This window comes from Macrobrachium nipponense, chromosome 40, assembly GCF_015104395.2.
Source record: "Macrobrachium nipponense isolate FS-2020 chromosome 40, ASM1510439v2, whole genome shotgun sequence".
NCBI lineage: Eukaryota > Metazoa > Arthropoda > Malacostraca > Decapoda > Palaemonidae > Macrobrachium > Macrobrachium nipponense.
This window is the reverse complement of record NC_061101.1, coordinates 55895443-55918882: the sequence shown is the minus strand read 5'-3', so window position 1 is coordinate 55918882 and position 23440 is coordinate 55895443. Positions and strand designations below refer to the sequence as shown.

Sequence of the window (23440 nt, the reverse complement as noted above, 5' to 3'; positions counted from 1 at the left end):
ACTGATGGTAGCTGGCCGCTGCGTGGCCTGCTTTGATGTTTTACCCTAGCTATCCCTAAAACCAGATGCTGAACTCGACTCGGGGCACCTTGTTAAACTAAACCTCACGCTTTATTCAGCAAAACCTGACGAATAAATAGCCTCCACGGCCCTCTAATTGCTAAGATAAGGGGCCCTATGGGGGTCAGGAACAGCCTCGACTACAAAAATCAGAGGTGACCCAGACCTCGGTTTCTGGCACCGACTCCCAAGTGGAGGTCGGCCTGACGACTTTCAAATGTCAGAAAATCATACTCATCTGTACTAACATCTTTGTAGAATATGTCGAATGTGTCTCCGCCTTTGGTCGCACTATTTTCAGACCCAATTGGCTTAAATCCTGGGGACGCCATGGTACTACAACGTTACCAATGTTGGGGAAACAGGACAACAAACATTAGCAACTCTTGTCGGAACTTCTTCTTCGCTTTGTTCAATGATACTCCGGAACGCTTCTGCTACGGCAACGTTCTTCACTTCATCTATAGTGCATCACTATGCCGTGTCCTGAGATAATGAGGTAAAAGCCACAATAACCCATATGACCCTGTATTTCTTGTATTTTGAAAAATACAGTCTCATATACATTACTGTGGCTTTTAACTCACGTTCTGGCTCGGAACGCTTCTGCGACTGCAACGTTTTTCACTTCATCTATGCCGTGTCCGGAGATAATGAGGTAAAAGCCACAATAACCTATATGACCCTGTATTTTTTATAATTTAAAAAATGCAGTCTCATACACATTACTATGACGTTTAACTCACGTTCTGAACTTTGTTCGGTTTTGTGTATAGCCCTCCTCCAGAGGGATGATTCCCTCTCTGGAGAGCCCTTGTACTTTTTAAAAATGAGGTGCCTCTTCTATTTGATAATTGCTTCTTTTTTTTCTTTTAGTTCTTATAAGTACTCGATCTTTGGAACCTTGCAGTAAGCAGCAGTAGCTACAACTACAGGAAGAATTGGAATATGAAGGACTTGAGATTAGCGAAAGAGACGGGGGAATAAGGAAATGAGCTGGTAAGGGTAATTCTAGGAGACATAAAAGGGGATAGCTTTCACAGGGGGATGAAAGCGACCAAGCTATGCATGACAGACAAGGAACTAAGGAGAAACCTCGGGAGGATGGAGAGCGGAGAGAGGAGATAAAGTTTCAGAAGTGAATAGTAAAAGATGAAAGAACGAAATAGAAAGAAAATGCACTTTAGAAATATACGTTTTTTATTTATATAGATTTTTTGGCATTATGCCAAGCACTGGGGCAATTAAGGCCATTCAGCGTTGAAACGGAAACTGACAGTAAAAGGTTTGAAAGGTGTAACAGGAACCTCGCAGTTGCACTATGAAACAATTGTTAGGAGAGGGTGGACAGTAAGATGGAAGAAAGAGAAGATGAACGATGGTACAGTAAAAGGAATGAAAGTAGTTGCAGCTAGGGGCCGATGGGACGCTGCAAAGAACCTTAAGTAATGCCCACAGTGCACCGCGGGAGGTGCACTGACGGTACTATCCCCCTACGGGATAGATATATTCGTAGACTAGAAATAAACGGCATAAGAAGGAACACTTTATGATAACTTGCCGGATTTTGCAATGATGTACAGGGTGAAATCAAACTGTTGAAGGGTGAATTGTGAAAATAGACACAGAGAAAAATAGTAAGATGTGGTGTTTGGATTTATCAAAAGACATAGCCTTTTTCTTCTTTGCTGTTGTGATCTAGATGAAGAGAGAAGACGAGCAAGGGAATGATCAACCACATGAAGGAAACGTGGAAGGAAGAGAGAAAAGAGGAAAGCTAATATGCCACATATGGAAGGAGAGAGAACACAAAATCAAAAAGTGACAGATAAAAATAAGTAAGGGGCTACTGCTGAAAAAATACAAACAACAACAACAATTACTGCGTAACAATTGAATTGAGCACTATAAAAATGTTATTATTCCTGATCATACTTATTTCTGACCAACAATATTCAACCATTCAAGTATCTTAATTTGAAAAAAAATAACAAAAGATCATTGTGAACTGTGGAGAATGGGACTCAAAATGGACAAGATAACGAAACATCAGGCATAACAGATATTTCTTTTACTGATTATCAAGCTTTTATTTGCGTGATCATCCCATTAGCAATACAAAGATTTAACTTCAACTGTGAATGCAATCTTCAACACTAAAATAATTACAAATATGTAATGTCTGCTAGACTAAATCAAAAGAAACTGCTTTACTCTTTGTGTCTGGCAAGAGTGGATACGAATGCAAGATTTAGGCTAAAGGGCTAACCACTGCATATGAGGTCATTCAGCGCTGAAAGGAAAATTGAGGGTAGGCGTTTGAAAGGTGTAACAAAAGGAAAACCTCGCAGTTGCACTGTGAATCAGTTGTTAGGAAAGGGTGGAAAGTTGGGTGGAAGAAAGAATATGAACGGAGGTATAGTAAAAGGATTGGAAGGGGATGCAGCTAGGGGCCGAAGGGACGGTTCATTTGTTCTTGCAGGGTGTGCTAGCTCCTGGTGGTTGGCCAGTTTCATTCCAGCGATAAATTTTCTCTTCGTGGGCATAAATTTTGTTAGTATTGATATTACTTTTAGTATTTTTGTTAACTTTATATTTATTCGTTTATGTTTCTTTCTGGCAATATCAGACTTAATACTGGTCCACAGAATTGGGCGTAAAAATGTATATTACATAGCAAGGTCCACGGTTTATATATATAAAAATATAAAGGAACTGGATATTCCTGCTTTGGACATTTAATATCCTTTGTTGTTCTGATTTGTGACGTATATTTCCGAACTGTTGATTCCACGGTTTATGAGGCTTACTCTAGTAGAGTATAATGTAATTCCCAGAAGTCATGGAATGGTTTTGTATATAAATATATATATATATATATATTTATATATATATATATATATATATATATAAATTTATATTCGGAAAATATATTTTGTCATAAATCAAAGAACAACATGATATTAAATGTATATGCTCCCGTGTTTTTTCAAAATTGGTACTGTTTTCTGGGAGAATCACTTGTTTACTGCGTGTATCCTTCAAGGTGGGGCTACCCTCAGGCGGCTCCTTTCTGTAGAGTGAAAATCGCCCTTATTGCTTGCTAATCTTGTAGTGTCAGTTTGATTATTAAGCTTTCTTTTGACTATGTTGTTCTCTGTAAAATCAGTGTGCCTCAGTAAAGGGTCCGAACAGGACCGAAAGTACTTGGCTATCTCGCCTTTTCATTTTTTCCTTCGTGGCAAAAAACCTTTATATATATATATATAGATATATATATATATATAATATATATATATATCTATATATATACAAACCATGGAGCTTGCTATGAAAATACATTTTTACGCCCAATTCTGTGGACCAGTATTAAGTCTGATATTGCCAGAAAAGAAACATAAACGAATACATATATATATATATATTATATATATTATATATATATATATATATATATTATATATTCTTATTTCATAGGCCACTGTATGAGTCTGGATATCATTACACACAGGTGCTTAAAATATGTGGAAGACTAATAAATCTTATGATTTTGCTAGATACAGGAACCTAGATTTGGATGACTATTAATGAGTGATTGCTTAACAAAACTAGAGCAGTTCAAGAAGTTGACTCATGGCTTGTTTCATTTTCATTGGTCATTTACAACGCTTATCACACACACTGCCTCAGATCTGTTACTGCCACAGATAATCGTGGTGTTGGTGATCTAGATTTCTCCACTATTTCTAGGTTGCTTGTTTGTATGGTGCTTTTACGTTGCATGGAACCAGTGGTTATTCAGCAACGGGACCAACGGCATTACGTGACTTCCGAACCACGTCGAGAGTGAACTTCTATCACCAGAAATACACATCTCTCGCTCCTCAATGGAATGGCCAAGAATCGAACCCGCGACCACTGAGGTGGGACGCCAACACCATACCAACCACGCCACTGAGGCACTTATTTCTAGGTTGTGAGCGGTTAATAAATGATCTCGCACCCCGATCTGATAACCATTTTGATCTATAAAATAGTATAATCGTGGATTTTACAATGACTGTATCTTTAGGAGTGGATTTACTGGTGGGCTCAGCCAAATATGGTTTCATTAAAGTTTATGTGGCGATGTATCAGGTTGTTCCGGATGATAGCTTTTCAAGAAATGTTTACTTGAGATTCCAGGCCAGTTGGGATGGTATTCACCGTGATCTTACTGAGCTTAGGTGGGCAATACTTTTAGAAGTTCGAATGTTATTGAGTGCATGAATAGAATCCTACCATGAAATGGAAGAACAATTTCAGAACTTATTAATCAAGCTCGGGTTGTATGAGAGCTTAAAATGGTGTGAAGATCTTGCTCTTTACCTGACCAAACTTTTTCAATTGTAATACTAGGGAGGCTGTTGTTGTTTTCTGGCACATTGTAGTTTTGGATTCTTCCAGCTTCAAATGTTGATCCTGAATTCAGGTGATTTGGTTTTATCATTTTCTCCTGTAACAAGTCTTTCTCTGCAGGCTGATTTCCCTTTGGAGCCCTCTTGGATTTCCAGTCTGTTGCCTGTCTTTGTCGTTAAGGGTTTTCAACTGAAGATTTAAAAGCAAAAAAGGTCACATTTTTTTTAATGGTGCTTTTACGTTGCATGGAACCAGTGGTTATTCAGCAATGGGACCAACCAGTAACTGACTGAAAGGAGCATGTCTTATTAAAGTTGAACAAGGAAGTCTCCAACTGGGAAAATCTGCAGATTTGGAAGTCACTTAATCCAAGGCCAATGAAAATGATAAAAATTCTGTTGATAACCACACAAAACAGGCTGAATGGTGTAAAAGAGTAAACTTCCAGGCTGTTGCAAGAGTATTCACGAGTAACTTCCATCACTAACCAGGGGACCGAATTAGAACAGATTACTGTCCTGGAAACTTACTGTCAGACTGGAAGCAAACTGGATGAGCATCAGAGAAATCAAGCTTGGACAGCCTCAGTTTTTTTCTATTAAATATGGACCACTCTGCCCCTACAACTTGACCCCAGAGACTGAGCTGGTCAGTAAGAAGGTTCTGCCTGGTGGGAATGTATCTAGTAAACACCTCAACATTGTGGCAACCCATCCTGTCATACAGCGGCAAATGCAAATTTGGAGGGAGTGAGACCATTTTCTTTTGCTTTGACACTTACCACTATGGTTGTGTTGTTAATTTAGGAACATAAAGTGACCTGTCCACTTTTACTGCAAAACTTGAAGTATTAGCAAAGCTTCCCACATTTCCAGAATGTCCCTCCTTCAATGGATCTCTGAACAGCAGCATTTTGGGAGGCGAGTTCAGAGGTGATGCTTCACACTTCCCCGACATGACATGCTTGAAAAAAAATCATCATAAAGAATTTATTCAATAATAAATCATAGCTGCACATTTGCAACAGATTAAAGCTGGTATCACACTAGTCATTTCTTGCTCACGCTTTTGGCCAGCATCTAGCCGATGGTCGCGGGCAAAAGTGTTGTATCGTCACACTAGGTCCTCGTGGTTTTGAGGAGCAGTAGGAAAAAGTAAACAAAACTGATCAGCTATCATCATGACACCCAAAAATTGTTGGACTGTTGCAATATGTGCTGTAGTGATGTGTTTTCTCGGAAACTTACGTGAATGCAAGAGTAACAAAAAACGTTCGTGGGTTCGAGAGTGGCTCAGGAGAAGAGAAGCCAAAGGTCTGAGAGTACGTCCTATCAGCAGCAGCCATCTTGTTTGTGTACACTACACGGTCGCTCGCGGTTCGTGCCCGCTGCTTCCCGTCCAGTTGGGAAGCCAAATTCTCAAGCTAAAAGCTCCCGGTTTTCCATTTTCGGCAGCAACGGCTCGCTGCTGGAGTAAAAAGGGCCTAGTGTGAGGCCACCTTAAGATGTAAAGACCACAGCAAGAAAAAGCCTTTCATTTACTATTATAATTTGTTGGAACTAAAGACTGCAAGTCTGTCACTATGCACACCCACATCACCAATGCTAGAACCTCCCACTTCGTAACTCAATGGCAAGAGCTAAGAGTAGAGGTTGCATGGAGCTGGCCAGTAGTACTTAAGCTATCAAAGATCTAAGAGCAAGTGGATCTGCCAGAACTTAAGATTTTCCAAAGGCAATATGTAGACAAAGAAAACCTACAAAGATCAGCTGGCTGTTCCTGCCAGGACAGGAACCAGTACTAATATCTCCCAGAGTTTGGTCTGGCGAGACTGCTGCTTAATCTCCGTACATGCATACCCAGGTACTTTCTCTATTCGTTGGGTCCGAGATCCAATCTATAATTTATCACAATCCTAACTTGTGGCACAAAGAGTAGGTGTCTGTTCTGGGGCAAATTGTCTTGGAGGATTCTGGGACTAACCAGTCATCCACATGATGCAACAAATCGTCAAATGGCTAGAAAGGCATCCCTCTATTTGTAGTAATTGAGGGAGACTGCCACCATGCATTCGTGACCCCTTTCTTCTTCCAAAAAAAAGTGCACAAGGGGTGGGAGGTTTCCCTCCCTCTCCAGAGGACTGACTGAAATACTGATTTGGGTTTAAAGAAGCAGATTTCCTTCAACCAATAACCCAAGGCCTGACTGCACCCAGAGGTTTAGCTGAAAGTGGCATTACCCTCCTGAGGATCTGAAAGATGCAGCATGATGGACTAAAGCCTTGAGACTTATAACCTTTTTTCCTCTTCTCCACTGCCGCCTCCATCACCCTAAGAAAGGACGAATGGTGAGTTGACACCAACCTCTTCCTGTGAGAGGTCTCAGAGGTTCTTCTTTTTATGAAGAAAGATGGGAAAGCATTCAACAACAGGTAAGAAAAAGCTTGAGATTCCTCACTGTTCCTGACTCAAGTTCTGCTTCCCATTCACAAGATAACTAACTGCACTGAGCTATGTTGACCAAAGCAGCCAGACTGATGCTGCTGAGGCATCTGTCACAGTAGTAAGAAGTGGTTGCTTGATTGCTGGACGACATGGAACCATCTGATATGTAGATTAACTTGTTAACTGATCTAAAGCATCATAAGCAACTGTAACCACAAAAACCAGAACAACAGTTTTTCCTATGGAGTGGACCCTCAACTCCACTGACAACAGATAATGAAAAATCAATAGCATTGAGCTCATAGTGCTTGCTGTAGTCATGGCACCAACAACCTAAGATTGTTTTGTTTTGTTTGTTTGTATGGTGTTTTTACGTTGCATGGAACTAGTGGTTATTCAGCAACGGGACCAACGGCTTTACGTGACTTCCGAACCACGTCGAGAGTGAACTTCTATCACCAGAAATAATCATCTCTCACTCTTCAATGGAATGGCCAAGAATCGAACTCGCGACCACGGAAGTGGGACGCCAACACCATACCAACCATGCCACTGAGGCGCTCAACAACCTAAGAGTAGGTGCATGATCCCCTAGCTCTTATATTACCCACCTCAAGCCCAGGCGGTGGTGTACTTTGAGAAGAGAAGGGAAGTCTTCAGTAGCATGGAGGAAGAGGTGGGAAACTCTGGAAGGCTACCTCTTCTGCTAAAACCTTCCGAACATCAGTAATTCTCCCCTACAACGGCAAAACTGCTGAAACTGAAAGGAAGATTACTTTTCATAAGTAGGAATTCACCCTAAGAAATCGAAATGGATGAAGGTTCCTACTTGCTCAACACCTCCCAACACAACTCCATTTCTCAAAAACAAAACACAAAAAGTTCACTTAGCAGTCAAGACATCCTAACATGATTAGGGCATAAGAAAAATGTGCTTGGTGATGGTGCGAAAGTGAGGGGTATTCCCCAACTTATCCCAAAAACACTAGTTAACTACTCGTTACCAGTCACCAACAGTTTCAGCCTGCATGGAAGGATACTTGTATGTAAAATTTAATAGTTTCTATTTGTGAGAACAGTGAGAACACAAGGCTAATCCTCTATTCACACATTACCTGTTACATCAAGATAGTAAGTTATTGGTTCTAAAAGTTCCTCGTTGGACGAGTGGTTTTCGCGCTCGGCTACCAATCCAGTGGTCCTTAGTTCAATTCTCGGCTTTTGCCAACACGGAATTAAATTATTATTTCTGGTGACAGAAATTAATTTCTTGATATACGTATATGGTTCAAATCCTGCAATAGGCTGTAGGTCCCATTCCTAGGTAACCAATTGGTTCCTAGCCATGTAAAAATATCTAATCCTTCAGGCCAGCCCTAGAAGAGCTGTTAATCAGCTCAGTGGTCTGGTACAACTAAGATATACTTACTTACTTATTGGCTCTAAAAATTGTACAACATGCTTCAAGACATTTCAATTAAGTTAATGAGAATACACCGCACAATCTCCATTCCCAAGGGGATATCCTCTTGCATCGAATGATCCTGAAAGGGAAAGCGAGAAAACAGGAAGGATTTAATTTTCCAAATGGAGAACCTCACCTTATTTGTGAAATATGAAAAATTTCTAAGACAATTTGTATTTTTCATAGGTACACCTGCGGTCTTAATGATAGGATAATTTCTAGTCTGAAGCTGGATCCGGTTAAAATGCAGATGAAAGCGACGAATCTTGTGAGATCTGGCAACGCGTGCGTATATTGTGTGAAAAGTGGTCAAGGACCACACACCTAGGCCACAGTGTCAGTCTTTCCCAACTCAGGATGTCTTAGCTAGACAGAGGGGCGGCTAGAGGTGGGCAGTACAATGTTAAGTCCTCAGGTTTGTAGCTATGAAAAAATGCAAATTGTCTTAGAAAATTTGTTATTTGTTCATACGCGAACAAACCTTCGGTCTAACAATAGGATAGACTTATACTCGGAGGGAGGTACAGACATAATAAACCGGCTGGGGGCCTACCCACAAGTCCAGCTCCATAAGAAATAACTTCCAGAGAGGAACTGAAGCCCGTGAGAAGCTAGATACATTGATATCTATCCACCCAGATACTGAGCGATGTACGATGATATACGGGAGAATCATTGCATTGTTAACTAAAGAGAAACTTTGACTGTCCAATGACAAACAAACACCAGGGTTTGTTACCACTCCCAACTCCCCTTTGCCAAGGAGTGGAGCATATGCTACTGAATAGAGGGTTGGTTATCTGCATACCAAGTGACCACACTATCAGTATGACTACCTTACTCACCTGCATCAGACCAGTCCAGCAATTGATGTGTCTATCCATCAACCCGCCCGAAGGAAGATGGAAAGGTACAAGAGAAAGGAAGAGACCAGCAAAATCACTCATTCTCTCACCCACACAATCATCTTAGGTAAGATACATATGTGCCCTGTTAAGGGCAATGATTAGCTGCACAATCTGCTGGGCAGCCACCACAGCAGGACCCAGTGAAAACATGTCCATAGATCTGTGGGCAACATCCTTAAGATAGAGGTGAACGTGGACTGGGGTAACCAAGTACTAGTGCTCAGCATTCTATGTACAGCCAAGTTCTTTTTGAAAGCCAGAGAGGGACCAATACCCTTAACATCATGCGCTCTATCCCACACAGACGAGGCGGCAGAATCATCAAAGAGTCTAGTATGCTTGTCTGATGGCTTTCCCCAAAAAGAGATAGCATTCTTCGACACCTCTTTCTTTGTATGTCCTGTGCTAACAAAAAGTCTGTAGCAGCCTGGCCTAAGGTGCCATGTCCTTTCAAGATAGCAACGCAGAGCCCTGACCGGACACAACAAAATCTCTTGAGCATCTCTGCCCACAAAGTCATTCAGTGATGGAATGGAAAAGGTGGTGAACCTATCATCATGCACAGAGGGATTCTGGGTCTTGGCCACGAATTCAAGGACAAATTCGAAGGACACTGACCCCCAACCGGTTGCTTCACATCATAGCTCAGACTGTGTAGCTCCCCTACTATCATCAAAGATGCCAAGGCCAGGAAGAAAACCGTATTGAGCGTCAATTCCTGTCAGACAAGCAACGCAAAGGCTCATATGGACCCTTAGTGAAACTTCTCAGAACCAAGGAAATGTCCCACGTCGGAGGCTTGAGCTCCCTAGGAGAACTCGATTACTCAAACCCCTTAACTAGCTAGGAGAGTTCCCAGGATGAATGTTGATACTTCTAAGGCGTAACACTAAGCTCAGGGCCGCACTGTAGCCTCTAATGGCAGAAACGGACAAACATTTCTCATCTCTGAGGAAGGTTAGAAAGTCTGCTATATGGTGAATAAAGGTTCCGAGTAGAGAAAAACCCCGTTTACGACACCGATCACAGTAGATCGCCCATTTGCCTTAGTAAACTGCAGAGGTCGACCTTCTGAGACTGCTGGACATGTGCCCTGCTGTTCTCTGAGAAAAGCCTCTCACTCGGAGGAGATACTTGATAACCTCCAACCGTGAAGACTGGTGGAATCTTTCTGCATGCGGCTGACACATGAGATGCTGCCAAAGGGGAAGACCCTGTACAGAACTCATCAGCCTGTTCAGGACTTGACAGATCAAACAAAACGGAGGGAAGGCATACACCTTCAGGTTGTCCCAGGGATGTTGGAACGCATCCTCCGCTAACGCTAAAGGATCTGGAACCACTGATCAGAATATCTCGTTTCCTATTGAACGAAGTTGCAAAAAGGTCCAGCATGGGTCTCCCCCAAAACCTGGAAGAGTTTGTCTTCTACTATCTGATGAAGGGACCGCTCTGTGCCAAGGATCTGATCCCAATGACTTGAGTTTGTCTGCGACAACATTCCGTTTGCCTGGGATATACCTGGCTGAGAGCTCTTACCGAATTGCCGACCGCCCACTGGTGAACCTCGACGGTCAAGATGTGAAGTTGACGTGAAACCAGGCCTCCCTGCTTGTTCACATAGGCAACCCCCATGGTGTTGTCCGACATGAGAACGGCAGAATGACCCTCTCCTTTCTCCCGAACTCCTTCAGACCCAGGAAGGTTGCCTTTAACTCCCAGACGTTGAGATGCTGCTTTTGTCTTTTCAAACTCCAAACGTCTGAGACAATGAGGCCGCCTAAATGAGCCCCCCAGCCTGCAAGGGAGGCATCTAAAAACAGAAAGAGGTCCGGTGGGAGAGAACACAGAGGAACACCCTTCAAAAGATTTTGGTCGTCCAACCACCAACAAAGGTCTTCTCTCACTTCCAGAGACAGAGGAACCTTTAACGGGTAAGTCCCCCGCTGGAGACCAGAATTCCCCGTCTCCATTGAAGAGACCGAAGATGAAGACGCCCATGAGGGACCAGCTTCTCCAGGGAAGAAAAAACTTCCAGAACCTGCCACTGATGAGCTGACTGATGTGATTGCAACAGGAAGTCGCGCGCCACCACTCGCAACTTCTCCAACCTCTGATCTGACTGGAAAACTCTTGCAATGCCGTATCGATGACCATGCCCAGGTGGAGAATCCTTTCACTGGGTAAGAGGTTTGACTTTTCCTGGTTGACCATGATGCCCAGTTCCAGACAAAACTGAAGCAGATGATCTCTGTCCTGCAGCAGCTTCGGCTCTTCCTGGAACCTGCCAGGACCAACCAATCGTCGAGAAGACCCTTGTGAACACTTGAGGGGATGTGGTCAGCCCGAAGCACAGGACTTTGAACTCGAAGGCCTTGTCTCTGAGAGAGAAGCAGAGGAACTTTCTGGACGTTGGATGAATAAGGGATCTGGAAGTATGCGTCCCTCATGTCTATACTCAGCATGAAGTCGCCTTCCCTCACAGCTGCCAACACTGAACGTGGGTCTCCATCTTGAACCTTGTCTTCCTGATGAAGTGATTCAAGGTGGATAAGTCGATCACAGGTCTCCAACCCCCCGACACCTTGGGCACCAAGACGTGACTGTAAAACCCCGGAGACGGACACACCACTTCCTCTATCGCATCCTTGTCCAGCATCCTCTGCACTTCCTCCCAGAGAGCCAAGAACTTCAGAGAATCTAGAGGATACACCCTCCTGAGCAGCGGCTTGTCCAAGAGAGGGGGAGAGAAGTCGAATAGCAGATACCCAACCCGAAGGACATCTACCACTCACTTCTCTGCCGCTTGGCTCAATGGCCTGCCAGGCACCCTCCCACCCCAGGCACGGGAGAGGAGCCTAACCTACCGACGACCCCCTTTACCTTTGCCCCTGGGGGCCCTTCTAAGCTTAAAGGAAAAGGATGTTGGTCCACTGACCTAAGCTGGAACAAACAAGGAGGCCCTGCCGAAACCAAACTGCTTGACGGCCTACCAGGCGACGACCATCGTGACTGCTGCTTGGTAGAGGGAGGAGGAGGAGCCGAATATCTCCGAGGATGAGAGACTGACTTAAGACACAGCCTGGTGCACTAATCTGTCTTGGTGTCAGCCCGTTGCCAGTCTATCGCATCCTCCAGCTCAGTCCGAGGGAACAGAAATTGTGATTCCAAAAGATCTCCATTCCTCAATGCTAGCAAAGACTCAGGGTCAACTGATCTTTCCATCCTGGATAAAGCCGCGTCTCTTCTAATCAGAAGGTTAGCATAAATTAACACAGGTGAGCAAGATACGAAAACGCCTTGCCTCCGGACTGCAACAAACTGGCAAGAGAGGAAAGCACTCACCAACCCCTCTGGGGACCTGTCAGAAGCTATCTTGGCAATGACCACTGACCAGAAGTCCAGCCAAGAAACCGTCTGCAACACGGAGGCTGCTGTAGACTCCAAGGCTGAGGCATCCTGTGGAGACAAGGATGGAGCCACCAACCTCACTTGCTCCAAAGTCAATCCCGGCTTCAGACGAATGACGTCTGGGTTAAAATGACGCGACATTACTTCCTATGCCTCGTGAGAGGCAGGCGTATCAACTTGGCAGAGCCCCTAGAGAGAATTTTTTATTATTATTATTTGTTTAAGCAGTCATTTCCGACTAAGTCCAATCGGCTGCCCCTAGAGAGAAGCGAACCGTCCCGATCTGAAACAGAGGCATTAACCTTATGCAAGACCGACTGGACATGCCCCGACAAGGGAAGTTGAAATGATGACTTGGGATCCTGCGTAGCTCCCAGCAAGGCTTCCAAGCAGGAAGAAGTGAAAGACGACTAAGCCTGAGTCCTACTCTCCAAATTGTTGAATCCAAGAATGAGAATGACAACTTCTGTAAAGTCTTGCGTGTCTCCTGCTCCGGCAACGAAGACCAACGACGAGAAGGATGTGCAGGGTTATCTAAAGCACCTTCCTCGTGTAAATTAACAGAAGAACCAGCAACCAAACAGCCCGAAAAACCAACTAACCTGTCTGGGCTGGATCCAAGCACCAACTCCTGCGACTAACCAACCACAGCAGATGACTCTCTAACATGGCTGCATAAAAGCACAGGCGGGGCAGATATATGAACGTGTTGGTGAGGAATCCTGAACACTTGAGATAGGAGTCGAACTCCTACAAATACTAGGTAGATGAATAGGCCCTGGAGGAGAAGCGGAAGCACCTGCAACACGTGCACGAACAAGGGAGGTTGCAACACACTCAAGACTTCATGGACGATGCAGCCACTGCAGATTGCACAGGGGAAGATACACTAACATTCTTAGTAACACCAACACTCGCAGGAACACAGGCGTACTGCTCCTCAATCGCAGACGAAGAGAGGGCAAAGTCCTTAGCTTTCCAACGCTTGATACGCAGACGTGGCAGAGATGGGGGAGAAGGAGAGGAACAGCACTGGCTCCTTAAAAAATCTCTTCACAGGAGGTGGGGGCCAAGCAACACATTTGCTTCCAGTCCTCCCAGCCGATATGGCAGCAAACTTATCTTCTAAAACAGAGTCTAATCTCTTAAGAATACGCCTGGCATAAAGCCTGAGATGGATCAGCATGAGAAGGGGCCGACGACATGCAAGGGAGATACAGCAAACTGGATGGCAGAGATGTTGTCAAGGCAGCAAACTATGACGACATAGACAAGCGAGGCAGCGCAGCGGAGACAACTTGGAGTGACATCATCGATGGAAGTGACTATAAAATACCTTCCACTGCTCTCTAGGACACGCAAGGCATTCCGTGCAGTAAACGTTGGAATGGCACCTAATACAAGTGTTGTGGGTCTGTCACAGCCGAAGCCAAAATCAAGAACCTGGAAAACCTGGAGTTCCGGGGCACACACGTTGATGAGGCCGAGGAGCAGAAGCTCTAATAACAGCACACACACACACTCAAAACGGGCAATGAACCGGGTAAAGGTCGAGAGAGGTCAACCAAAACTTTGTCCAGGCAGTTTTAAGAAAGACAGACTCTGTGGCGTGGGTGCATGGTCCTTGACCACTCTTCACCTGATATACGTACGCATTGCCAAATCCCAAAAGATTCCTTGCTTTCATTTGCCATATATCCGGATCCAGCTGGGCGTTAGAAATTATCCTTTTTTTAAGACCGAAGGTTTGTTTGTGTATGAACAAAGCACCAATCTCAAAGAACCCAATTACGAACGATTCAATGCACCTTTCATACATATTTTTTCAAAAAGTCTAGTGACATTGGTATGGTCAAAACATGAGCTCAAATTCCAAAAAACTTAATTTCATGCTACAGGCCATACACAAATGCATAGTGTCACAAACGACACTGTACAGTGTTACAATCACCTCACACAATTTTCCTTGTTAATGATACTACCAAAAACTCACATAAAGCAAAAAAAGAAAAAACTACAAGGGCAGTCAATATAAGGAGACAATCTTTTAAATAATACCACTATCCAAGTTTTTGGAACAGTTTATTAAATGTGTACAATTTGAAGGTGGAAATATACTCTAAAATCAGACCAGTAACTTGCTAAGCTTGACTTCAATGTGGAAGTACCTTTCTTTTTCAAAAGTAGAAATCTACTCCTTTCTTTTTTTCTGCAAGTTTGTGACCAACATTCATGAAAGGAGGTGTCAAGATATAAAAAGTTTATAGTACTATCTATCAAAAATTCTCACTAAACACCCAGATAATATGGATTCTCCACCTGAAGCCTTATACAAAATGTAACATTGCACTTTTTCCTTGTATATGAAGATCTGCATACTAAACATACTGACAGACCTCGCTGCATCTAATGTGACAAATACTGTAGAACGTCATACTTGGATGAACAAGGCAGCTATATTACCTTGTACGTAGAGAAGTCTTTTAGCCATATCAAAAATATGGATGTATCATCATCACAAGTTACTGGATACTGATTACAGCTGAAACCCAGACAACAACAGTAATAGTATTTTGGCAGTGTATGTGAGGACATGCGCCTTCCAGTGTCTCTCCCCATCCCCACCTTTCCTCACCCTGACCTTCAGTTACAGCCTTATAGTATATTTTTTCCTCTTCTGTGTTTGCATCAAGTAGTATTAGCTTTTCCTTCTTTTAGCATTAGCAATATTTCTACAGAACTCCTCTTACACAAGGAAACAATGAAACATGAGAAAAAACAAGTTCTCTGAAGAAAAGTTGAAATAATTTCAAGTTCAAATGCACATTTCAGTCGACAGGTACTGGTACAGTATTCTGAAAACCATGAAACATCAGGAAACTCATTCCATTGTAACTATGAATATATGGCAAAACTATTTCAAGTTCACACATTTCAATTGACACATACTTCATTTTGAATGCAACAGGTTATAGAAGCACATTTAAAACTATTTTATCCAAAATGAACTTAATACAATATTTCTGATTCACTAGTTACTATCAATTGTATTGTTACTCTATTTCAAAAACCTTTATATTATAATTATTATTAGACCCAAAAAGCCTTTAAACCATTCTCGAGTGCTAATGCCATTTCTTGTTTCTATATTAATATTATACTGTACTCTTATTTTCTTTTTATTCCCATTGGACAGATTTACTGTGATTTTCACCAAATAAACAAGAGAATGGTTCTAGCCTCTGGTGAGAAAAGTTCCACAGCTGCATAAATCGTCCAAAAACAACCACCCGTTTCAGTGTCACCTGAAATGCACCAACAACCCTTGGTTCTACAACTTTTTTTATAATAGCTTTTTTCTCCCACATATCTTAATACATATATGGCAGTCTTTGCTTATCTGCACTATTTCAAATTATCTTCCTTAATCAAATTTCATTTACTTCATGATACTTTTATCAAGGTTGTGCGTTCCAGGGTGGGGAGGGAAATTTTTCATTGCTGATATTATTTTCCTTTTTTCAGACTTTTAAGGCTGTAAAACTTTTCAAAAATACCATTATTTTCAAACAAAACATATATTACAGTACATCCACAATTTTCTGAAAAGACCGACATGATAAACATCTATTTCCAACTGCTACTCGCTACACAGCATTTTCCACTTTTACAGTTATAGTTTTTATCATATATTTACTAAGATATTCTGGCATCCTTATTTCTCTGCTTCACAAAGGAACCGACGTACAACGATCCCAACTGCCCTGTTTTCTAGTAGCTGGCATCAACAGGGCTGCGACGTCCTCCGTAAGATGAACTAGGCAAAGGAAAGATAAAATTCTGTCAAAAAGCTAATATGATAATAAATCATCCTGAAAGTAGAGAGATTAAATTCCTTACTTAATAAATAAGAACTAAACATTCTACTGACACTTCCCATGTATGTAAAATAATAGCCCTTTTCTTTAGCAGATACCGTCATAATTTGCAATTAGCTTGTGAATCTATTATCATTTATTCTTATTCATATTAAGTGTTAGGTTGCAATGGTTATATTCACTTTTACACACTTTTCAAGTCAGTTTTCCGTCACATATTTGCCATCTATCAGATTTTCTCAAGTTGATATGAGAACGATGGAGAAATGTCATTCTACCTGGTGTATCCTTTGCGTGAGTGAGAGTATGACCGGTCTGGGCTATAGCCACGTGAATCACGAGAGCGTGAGGTTCGTACAACCTCCCTGGATGAGGGAGGCGACGAAGAAGAGGGATAGTGGCGAGAAGAGCTGCCATACCCACCACCAATTGGAGACCGAGACCTGCAACCATGCTAGCTATTTAACCGCTGTAATAGAACTCCACCGCCAAGCACAGCAGCGGATACTTCTTAGCTCTCCACTTTTATTTCTCTTCAAAAATGATAAGGAATGAGAACTAAAATGTTTATTAGGCAACCCAAGAAGCTAACATAAGTAGGCAAGGACTTCCGTTTAAGATGACTTTAAAGATGGATGCAAAGTTGAAGTTGACAATCATTCGTGCTACAAAGACTCACCCGCACAATTCCATTTGCTGTAGGCTCTCATTCACCTGCTAGTTGTTGGCTTACTGGAGAGTGAATGGCAGCAGTATGTTGTCATTGTTAACCACTTCCATGATACGTGTCTTTAATGAGCTTGATGTGTTGCTTTTACTTTACTTTCTTTTCAGAACAAATAACTGATTTTTTCCATTCCTACAAATTCCGTTTGAAAAGCTCAACTTCTTCTTTTAAGCTATCCTTTTTCAGTAACATTTTCTACACATTTTACTTGACTGGGAAGAGACAATTCATATTCTAGTTATTTTACAATACTTTTCTCCAGTTTGTGAACTCGTTTTCCAATGTAGCAAATTTGACTTTCTCACAATCTTTTCAGTACTTTTCAAAAAATTTATGATTTCCGCGCATGATTCAGATCCTTCTGTAAATCTCATTTGAGTCTTCAAAACCTTTTATCGATTACATTTTCTGAAGTGTCAATCTATAATTGAAAAATTTTCAATTCTTCTTACAACGTAGATGCCAGACTTCAGTTATCTTCCTCAAAGGATTTTCCATTACAGCTTTCTTATCCTTTCATCATTTTAATCAGACGTGAAAATGGTGATTTTCTAATTAACCTCATGCATTTCTTTTCTGACCTTTCAGTGTTTGAAATTTTATTAGGACAACATAATTTTCTCTTTTCTGACCTTTCAGTGTTTGAAATTTTATTAGGACAACATAATTTTCTCATCATATGTTACCAGTTCCTTTTCAACTTTTAATTTTTTTCACCACAATTCACATCCTTTACTATGGATATGAAACTCTGTGCCAGCATTTAGTCAACTCTTATCTTCTGCAAATTTAAGTTTTTATTCTTATTTTCCAAAATGTCTTAAGAACCATTTCAAAATATGTGCATTTTTTCTATGTTTTTTCAAATAATCGACAGTATTAACGCATTAAAATTTGTTCAAAGAAACTCCCAATTTTTTTTTTCTTGTCAAGCTGAAAATTTTCTTGGCTTGCAATACCTTACCAAAGTTAAGGACATTTCCTTTTATGTCAACTCTGAATACTTAACACTAAATTTGAAATTTATCAACCCACCACCATCATAACCATTTTATCAGCAATATCATAAAAATTCATTAGCCAATCCAATATAAAAGTGTGTGATTCCCTAAAGGTAGTATACCTTATTTGCAACAAATTTTAGTCTCAACTAATGTCATATTGAAAAGATACTGAACTAATTACTAAATTCTAAAACTGCCAATAAAGCCAACACCAATTTCTCATATCGTCTGCCTCTCAACTTTCAAACAGCTTTAAATTATGCCACCGTTGAAAAGTAATATCATTTGTTTGCTTTTTTATTATAAAATACTCTTAATCCTTTTTACAGTAAATTTCCATTGTATCATCTACATTTTTCAAGTTTTCTAAAGAAATTTTCAAGCAACACAAAGACAAACTTTCCTTGGCACCAGTTTACTAACTTTTCATATTTTCCTTACTTCCTTTCCTTGTCAACTTGTTGGGTTGCACTCAAAAGCATGCAAACAAAAATAGACAGAAAACACAACATCAAAATCAGAAAACTTCCAACTAAATAACAATTTAAATTATTTCAATTAACAAAGCTGGACATATCCCTTTTTCCGTCACTCCGAACAACTGATTTGGGATTTCAGCTCAGCAGCCTTTTCTGAAAAGTAATTTCATTGTGAACCAGCTTCCTTTTCGTTCTTCCTTTTCCCTGCAACTGAGGACTGTTAGCATGAACAATGGCAAAATTCTGAAAAAGAAAAATTTTATCATAAGCAGGAAGTTTTCTAGGACTACTGAACAATTACTGTACTGTACTTCTTATATATTCATAGTCTGCATATCCAGGAACTGACATATGATCCTTTATGTTCTTTAAATCTTGAAGGATTTTTTCTGTTATTTATATCTCCCATTGTTATTTCTTAAATTTCACTCCTTTTATACAAAGGTTAACTGAATTTTTTTACATATTTTCATTCAAGAAACTGGCCAAGTATAAAATACGTGCTAACTGAATAATCAAGAGGCCCTGCATTTGTTTTCATTTCATTTTAGATGTGCTTATTTAATGAATTACTGCATTAGCCAACATCATCACGTGACAGCTCCTGGAGTGGCGTTAGCAGGGTACCTGGTGCGCTGGTAGCCAGGAGAGGCAGTACGATAGTGATCAGGTGATTGGCTGACTGGTGAACGGCTGCGCTGGTACTCCTCCCGGCGCGACCCGCTGTAGCTCTCATACTTGTCATCTGAATAGTGAGACTTGTACTTGTCACCCGAGGGGTAGCGAGAGTAGCCGTTCTCAGCTGGCTTTTGACTAGATTTTTCGTACTTCTCATAATTGTCGTAGTTGCCGGAGCTGCTGTAACCTCCACGAGAAAAGCCTCTGGAGTAGCCGCTTCCTCTTGAGTAGTTATTGCCTCGGGAATAGCCTCCGCCTCCTCGGGAATAACCGCCACCTCCTCTTGAGTAACTGCCGCCACCACGTGAATATCCACCTCGACCTCCATAACCACCTCTGTCAGAACCCCTATATCCCCCACGTGAATAACCCCCCCTATAACCACCACCCCCCCTAGGATAGTAACCCTGGCCCCCACCATAATTGCTTGAATGATACCCTCCTCCTCTACCACCTCTGTCATAGCCCCCTCTACTAATACCACGGCCACCTCGCCCTCGACCTCGTCCTCGGGCAATGCCTCCTCTTGTTACGCGTGCAGACACTCGAGAGCCCATGAAATCTGCTCCATCCATCTGGTTTGCTGCATATTCTGCGTCCCGTGCATCAACATATTCAACAAAGCCTGAACCTGGTGGGTCGTAGATAAGATAAACTTTTGCTATCTTTCCATATCTGGAAAACGTCTTGTCAACTTGATCTTTGCGTATGTCTTTTGGTAGATGCTCTAGGAACACTCGTGTGTTCTTCGTCTTACTGAAACACAGAAAAAAAAAATCAAATTAAAATGTGCCTTAAGCTAATACAACCTTCACAACTTACAGTGAACTAACTATAAAATACCTACATTTGTCTCTCTTAAAACATCAAATAGTCTACGATTTCATGACTATTAACTGTGAAATAAGTTTAGCATAATTTGTTAAAATTTGGTGATCACTTACAACACTGTCAGCTTGGCTCTTTTACTACTCCCACAGCAGACAACCACTTTCTCTCTAACCCTCCAAAATATATAAATTTTCATAATACAATATATTTGGATACTTACCTACTGTTAAAGATAGCTTATATCTCCGGACCAATAAGCGAGTTGGCATTCAAACAGAGATTGAATAGATGCCTAGATGACTGTCTAGTACATCTGTTGTCCACCAGGTGTTTCAAACATTTTGTTCAATTCAGAATTCTCCTTAGTAGCCCACTACGTTATGGGGAGGCTGGATGGGGTCTTCTTCACCATTAAGTAAGTACCCCAATAATAAATTTCATTTTGAAAACTGATATTATTTGTTTGTTTGTATGGTGCTTTTACGTTGCATGGAACCAGTGGTTATTCAGCAACGGGACCAACAGCTTTACGTGACTTCCGAACCCCGTCGAGAGTGAACTTCTATCACTAGAAATACACATCTCTCACTCCTCAATGGAATGGTCGAGAATCGAACCCGCGACCACAGAGGTGGGATGCTAATACCTTACCAACCACGCCGCTGAGGTCCTTCTTATATTATTTGGGATGAATCTTACCTACTGTTAAAAATAGCAGATTCCCACATTGAGAAGAGGATGGCAGGTAGTGCAGCTGAACAAAATCCACTTAGCCAGTCACAAGCTAAATGTTTCTTGTACAAAACCCGAAACATTCTTAACCGATCTTGAATCCTTTCCGGATCTTACTCCCGCCAGAAGTTGGATTCTTTTCAGGGAACAAGGGTCTCATTGTGTGAAGCGAAGAGCAGTCTGTGCAAGTTAAAAACTAACACTTTTCCTCACTAACTCCTGCTGGTGCAAAAAACACTTAAAAGCTAGCACCACAGACACACTAAGCTGGTACCTAAACTTCTCTAAGCTGACGCAGGGAAGGGGCAACTATACTGAGCCAATGCCTAATAAAAGAATAATAAAAATAAAAACTTCAACAATCTAAACCAAAACTCTCTGTCAGCATGTCTAAAGCACTTGTCAGTCTCAAGTTCATCATCTTCACAGGAAAGAGAAAGAAAACCGAATCTTCAACCTAAGAAGTCTTAAGCTGCTGTATCACCATTAGTCAAGCCCCAGCAGACTTTGTGGGCAGTAGTACAAAATGCACTCTAATTGAAGGAGAAAGCTTGGGTCTCTTTTTCCTAATACTTAAGGTGTCAGAATACTTGAAGACAACCAAGACTTGATCCCTATGTGGTCTCTTTCTTCAACTGAGGATACAGCTAAGCATAACACTCCAGCAAACACGGATCAAACTGAAGGAGACACACTGATTCAATGAGAGAGAGAGAGAGAGAGAGAGAGAGAGAGAGAGAGAGAGAGAGAGAGACTCCCACCTCATCCGAAAGTAAGTCAACAGACTTGAGAGCATTCCCATACTGCACATCCTCAGGAAGCTATGTCACTAGCAATATATCTAGCTTGGAAACAACAGCAAATATGGTAACCATGTAGATTTGGAAAGAGAATCATTAACCCAGGCAGGCGGTGGCGGTGTAAGATTAACCAATAGCTGACGAAAAGAATGAAAAGCACGAACAATTGTATTTCTATGAAGAAAGAGGAATAGGCTAGCAGAAATGGATTTAGCATGAACAAAAGATGAAGAGATAGGTTAAACAGACTGCGTCGACACATCTCATCATAAAATACATTTTTTGTGATAAAACAATTAAAAGAAACCAGGTATAAAAATTTTGAGGGTTTTTCTTGAGTTTTACCTGAAAATAGGCTGTCTTCAGCATTTTTATAGGGGTTCCAACTATTCGCGGACTCTAAACACGTGTGTGTGTGTGTGTGGTATGCACCCCCAATGAATACGGGGACCACTGTATACATACCTATATAATTAGTCCTATTTGTTCTAACAACCTCTAACTAGTGCTGATGAAGGTAAAAGTCACCAATGTACCAAAGATTAATATTTACCAAAATGATTTTCAGCTAATGCATTATACCATACCAGACTCAGATCGTGAAAAATTGAGAGGCAGGTGATGGCGCTCACAGAACCAAATCGCCCCCCTAACCAACCCAATTCCCTGGCAGCGGACTCTTCCAACTGTTGCAGAGTATTCCTAGGCTCAGGTTACAGATAGGCGAGGGAACCACCTTACCTCTTATAAGGGAATGCGATATTGACTGCACACTATGGGGGGACTCCGATTGGTTCCCTATCCAAGTCAGTGAAACCTTGTACTAACCAAAATAAGGTTTACGTCCTGAATAACGCTTGTCCTGAACTGATAAAAGCATAGACTGATTAAGGATAACTATAGAAGAAGGTCCTAAGGGGGAGATATGATAGGTTGATAACCAGACCTTACTAGCAAGTTTGCAATCTATCTGCTTCCCTTCTCTTCCTATACTAACGAACTTTAAGTCCTTCAAATATTCCTGCTTCCTTGCACCTATTCACAAGGTCACACTTATAACACAACAGCTGGTGCGAACAAAGTTTATCTCCTAAATAATCAACATCCTTCTAACATAGTAGTCATTCTTACAGAACCTGACATTCTTGGCCTTGATTCCAGTAGAGGCATCCTAAGAAAATTAAATTTTCAGTACCATGATAACAGCAAACAGCCATGAAGTAATACCAATATGCACCTACACAAAATGGAGGCAAGGAGAATACTGACAGGAGCTAAAACATTAAAAAACACCTGGTGGAGAACACGCATACTAGACAGTCATTCTGGCTGCCATTTGATCTTTTGTTTGAATGATAACTTGCCTATTGGCACAGAGATATAAGCTACCTTCAACAATAGTAAATTCATCATTATATTTAATAATTTTATAAATAGTATTCTGTGCTTATGAATCAATCTGGAAGAATTTCTGTTCAAGGTGCCAGCATACATTTTCAAAAGCATTTTTCCATTTTCCATCATAGTTTTCTACTCAAAACACAATGCAGGGTGTGTACGCTCAATGTAAGACCAAGCACCTTTACCACAGCAAAAATTGTCTTTGGAGTCATGGCCAATTAATT

General features: G+C 41.4%; 2 protein-coding genes across 6 annotated transcripts in view; both read right to left on the bottom strand.

The window, feature by feature from the left end:
• Window positions 1-465, bottom strand: part of LOC135212170 (dnaJ homolog subfamily C member 8-like) — a 117804-nt gene extending 117339 nt beyond the window's left edge. Inside the window, exon 1 of the mRNA XM_064245600.1 lies at window positions 309-465. Coding sequence (XP_064101670.1) covers window positions 309-392 — 84 coding nt within the window. The 5' untranslated portion in view covers window positions 393-465. The remainder of the gene's footprint in view (window positions 1-308) is intronic.
• Window positions 466-14751: 14286 nt separating this feature from the next.
• The window catches only part of LOC135212168 (RNA-binding protein Rsf1-like), a 90421-nt gene continuing 81732 nt past the window's right edge, over window positions 14752-23440 (bottom strand). For 4 of the 5 annotated variants that reach the window (XM_064245596.1, XM_064245598.1, XM_064245595.1 and 1 more), the window contains 3 exons: window positions 19402-20208; window positions 16843-17007; window positions 14752-16503 (listed from right to left, as the gene is read on the bottom strand). In XM_064245596.1, coding sequence (XP_064101666.1) covers window positions 16458-16503; window positions 16843-17007; window positions 19402-20208 — 1018 coding nt within the window. In that variant the 3' untranslated portion in view covers window positions 14752-16457. The remainder of the gene's footprint in view (window positions 16504-16842; window positions 17008-19401; window positions 20209-23440) is intronic. The other variant, XM_064245599.1, reaches the window with a different exon arrangement.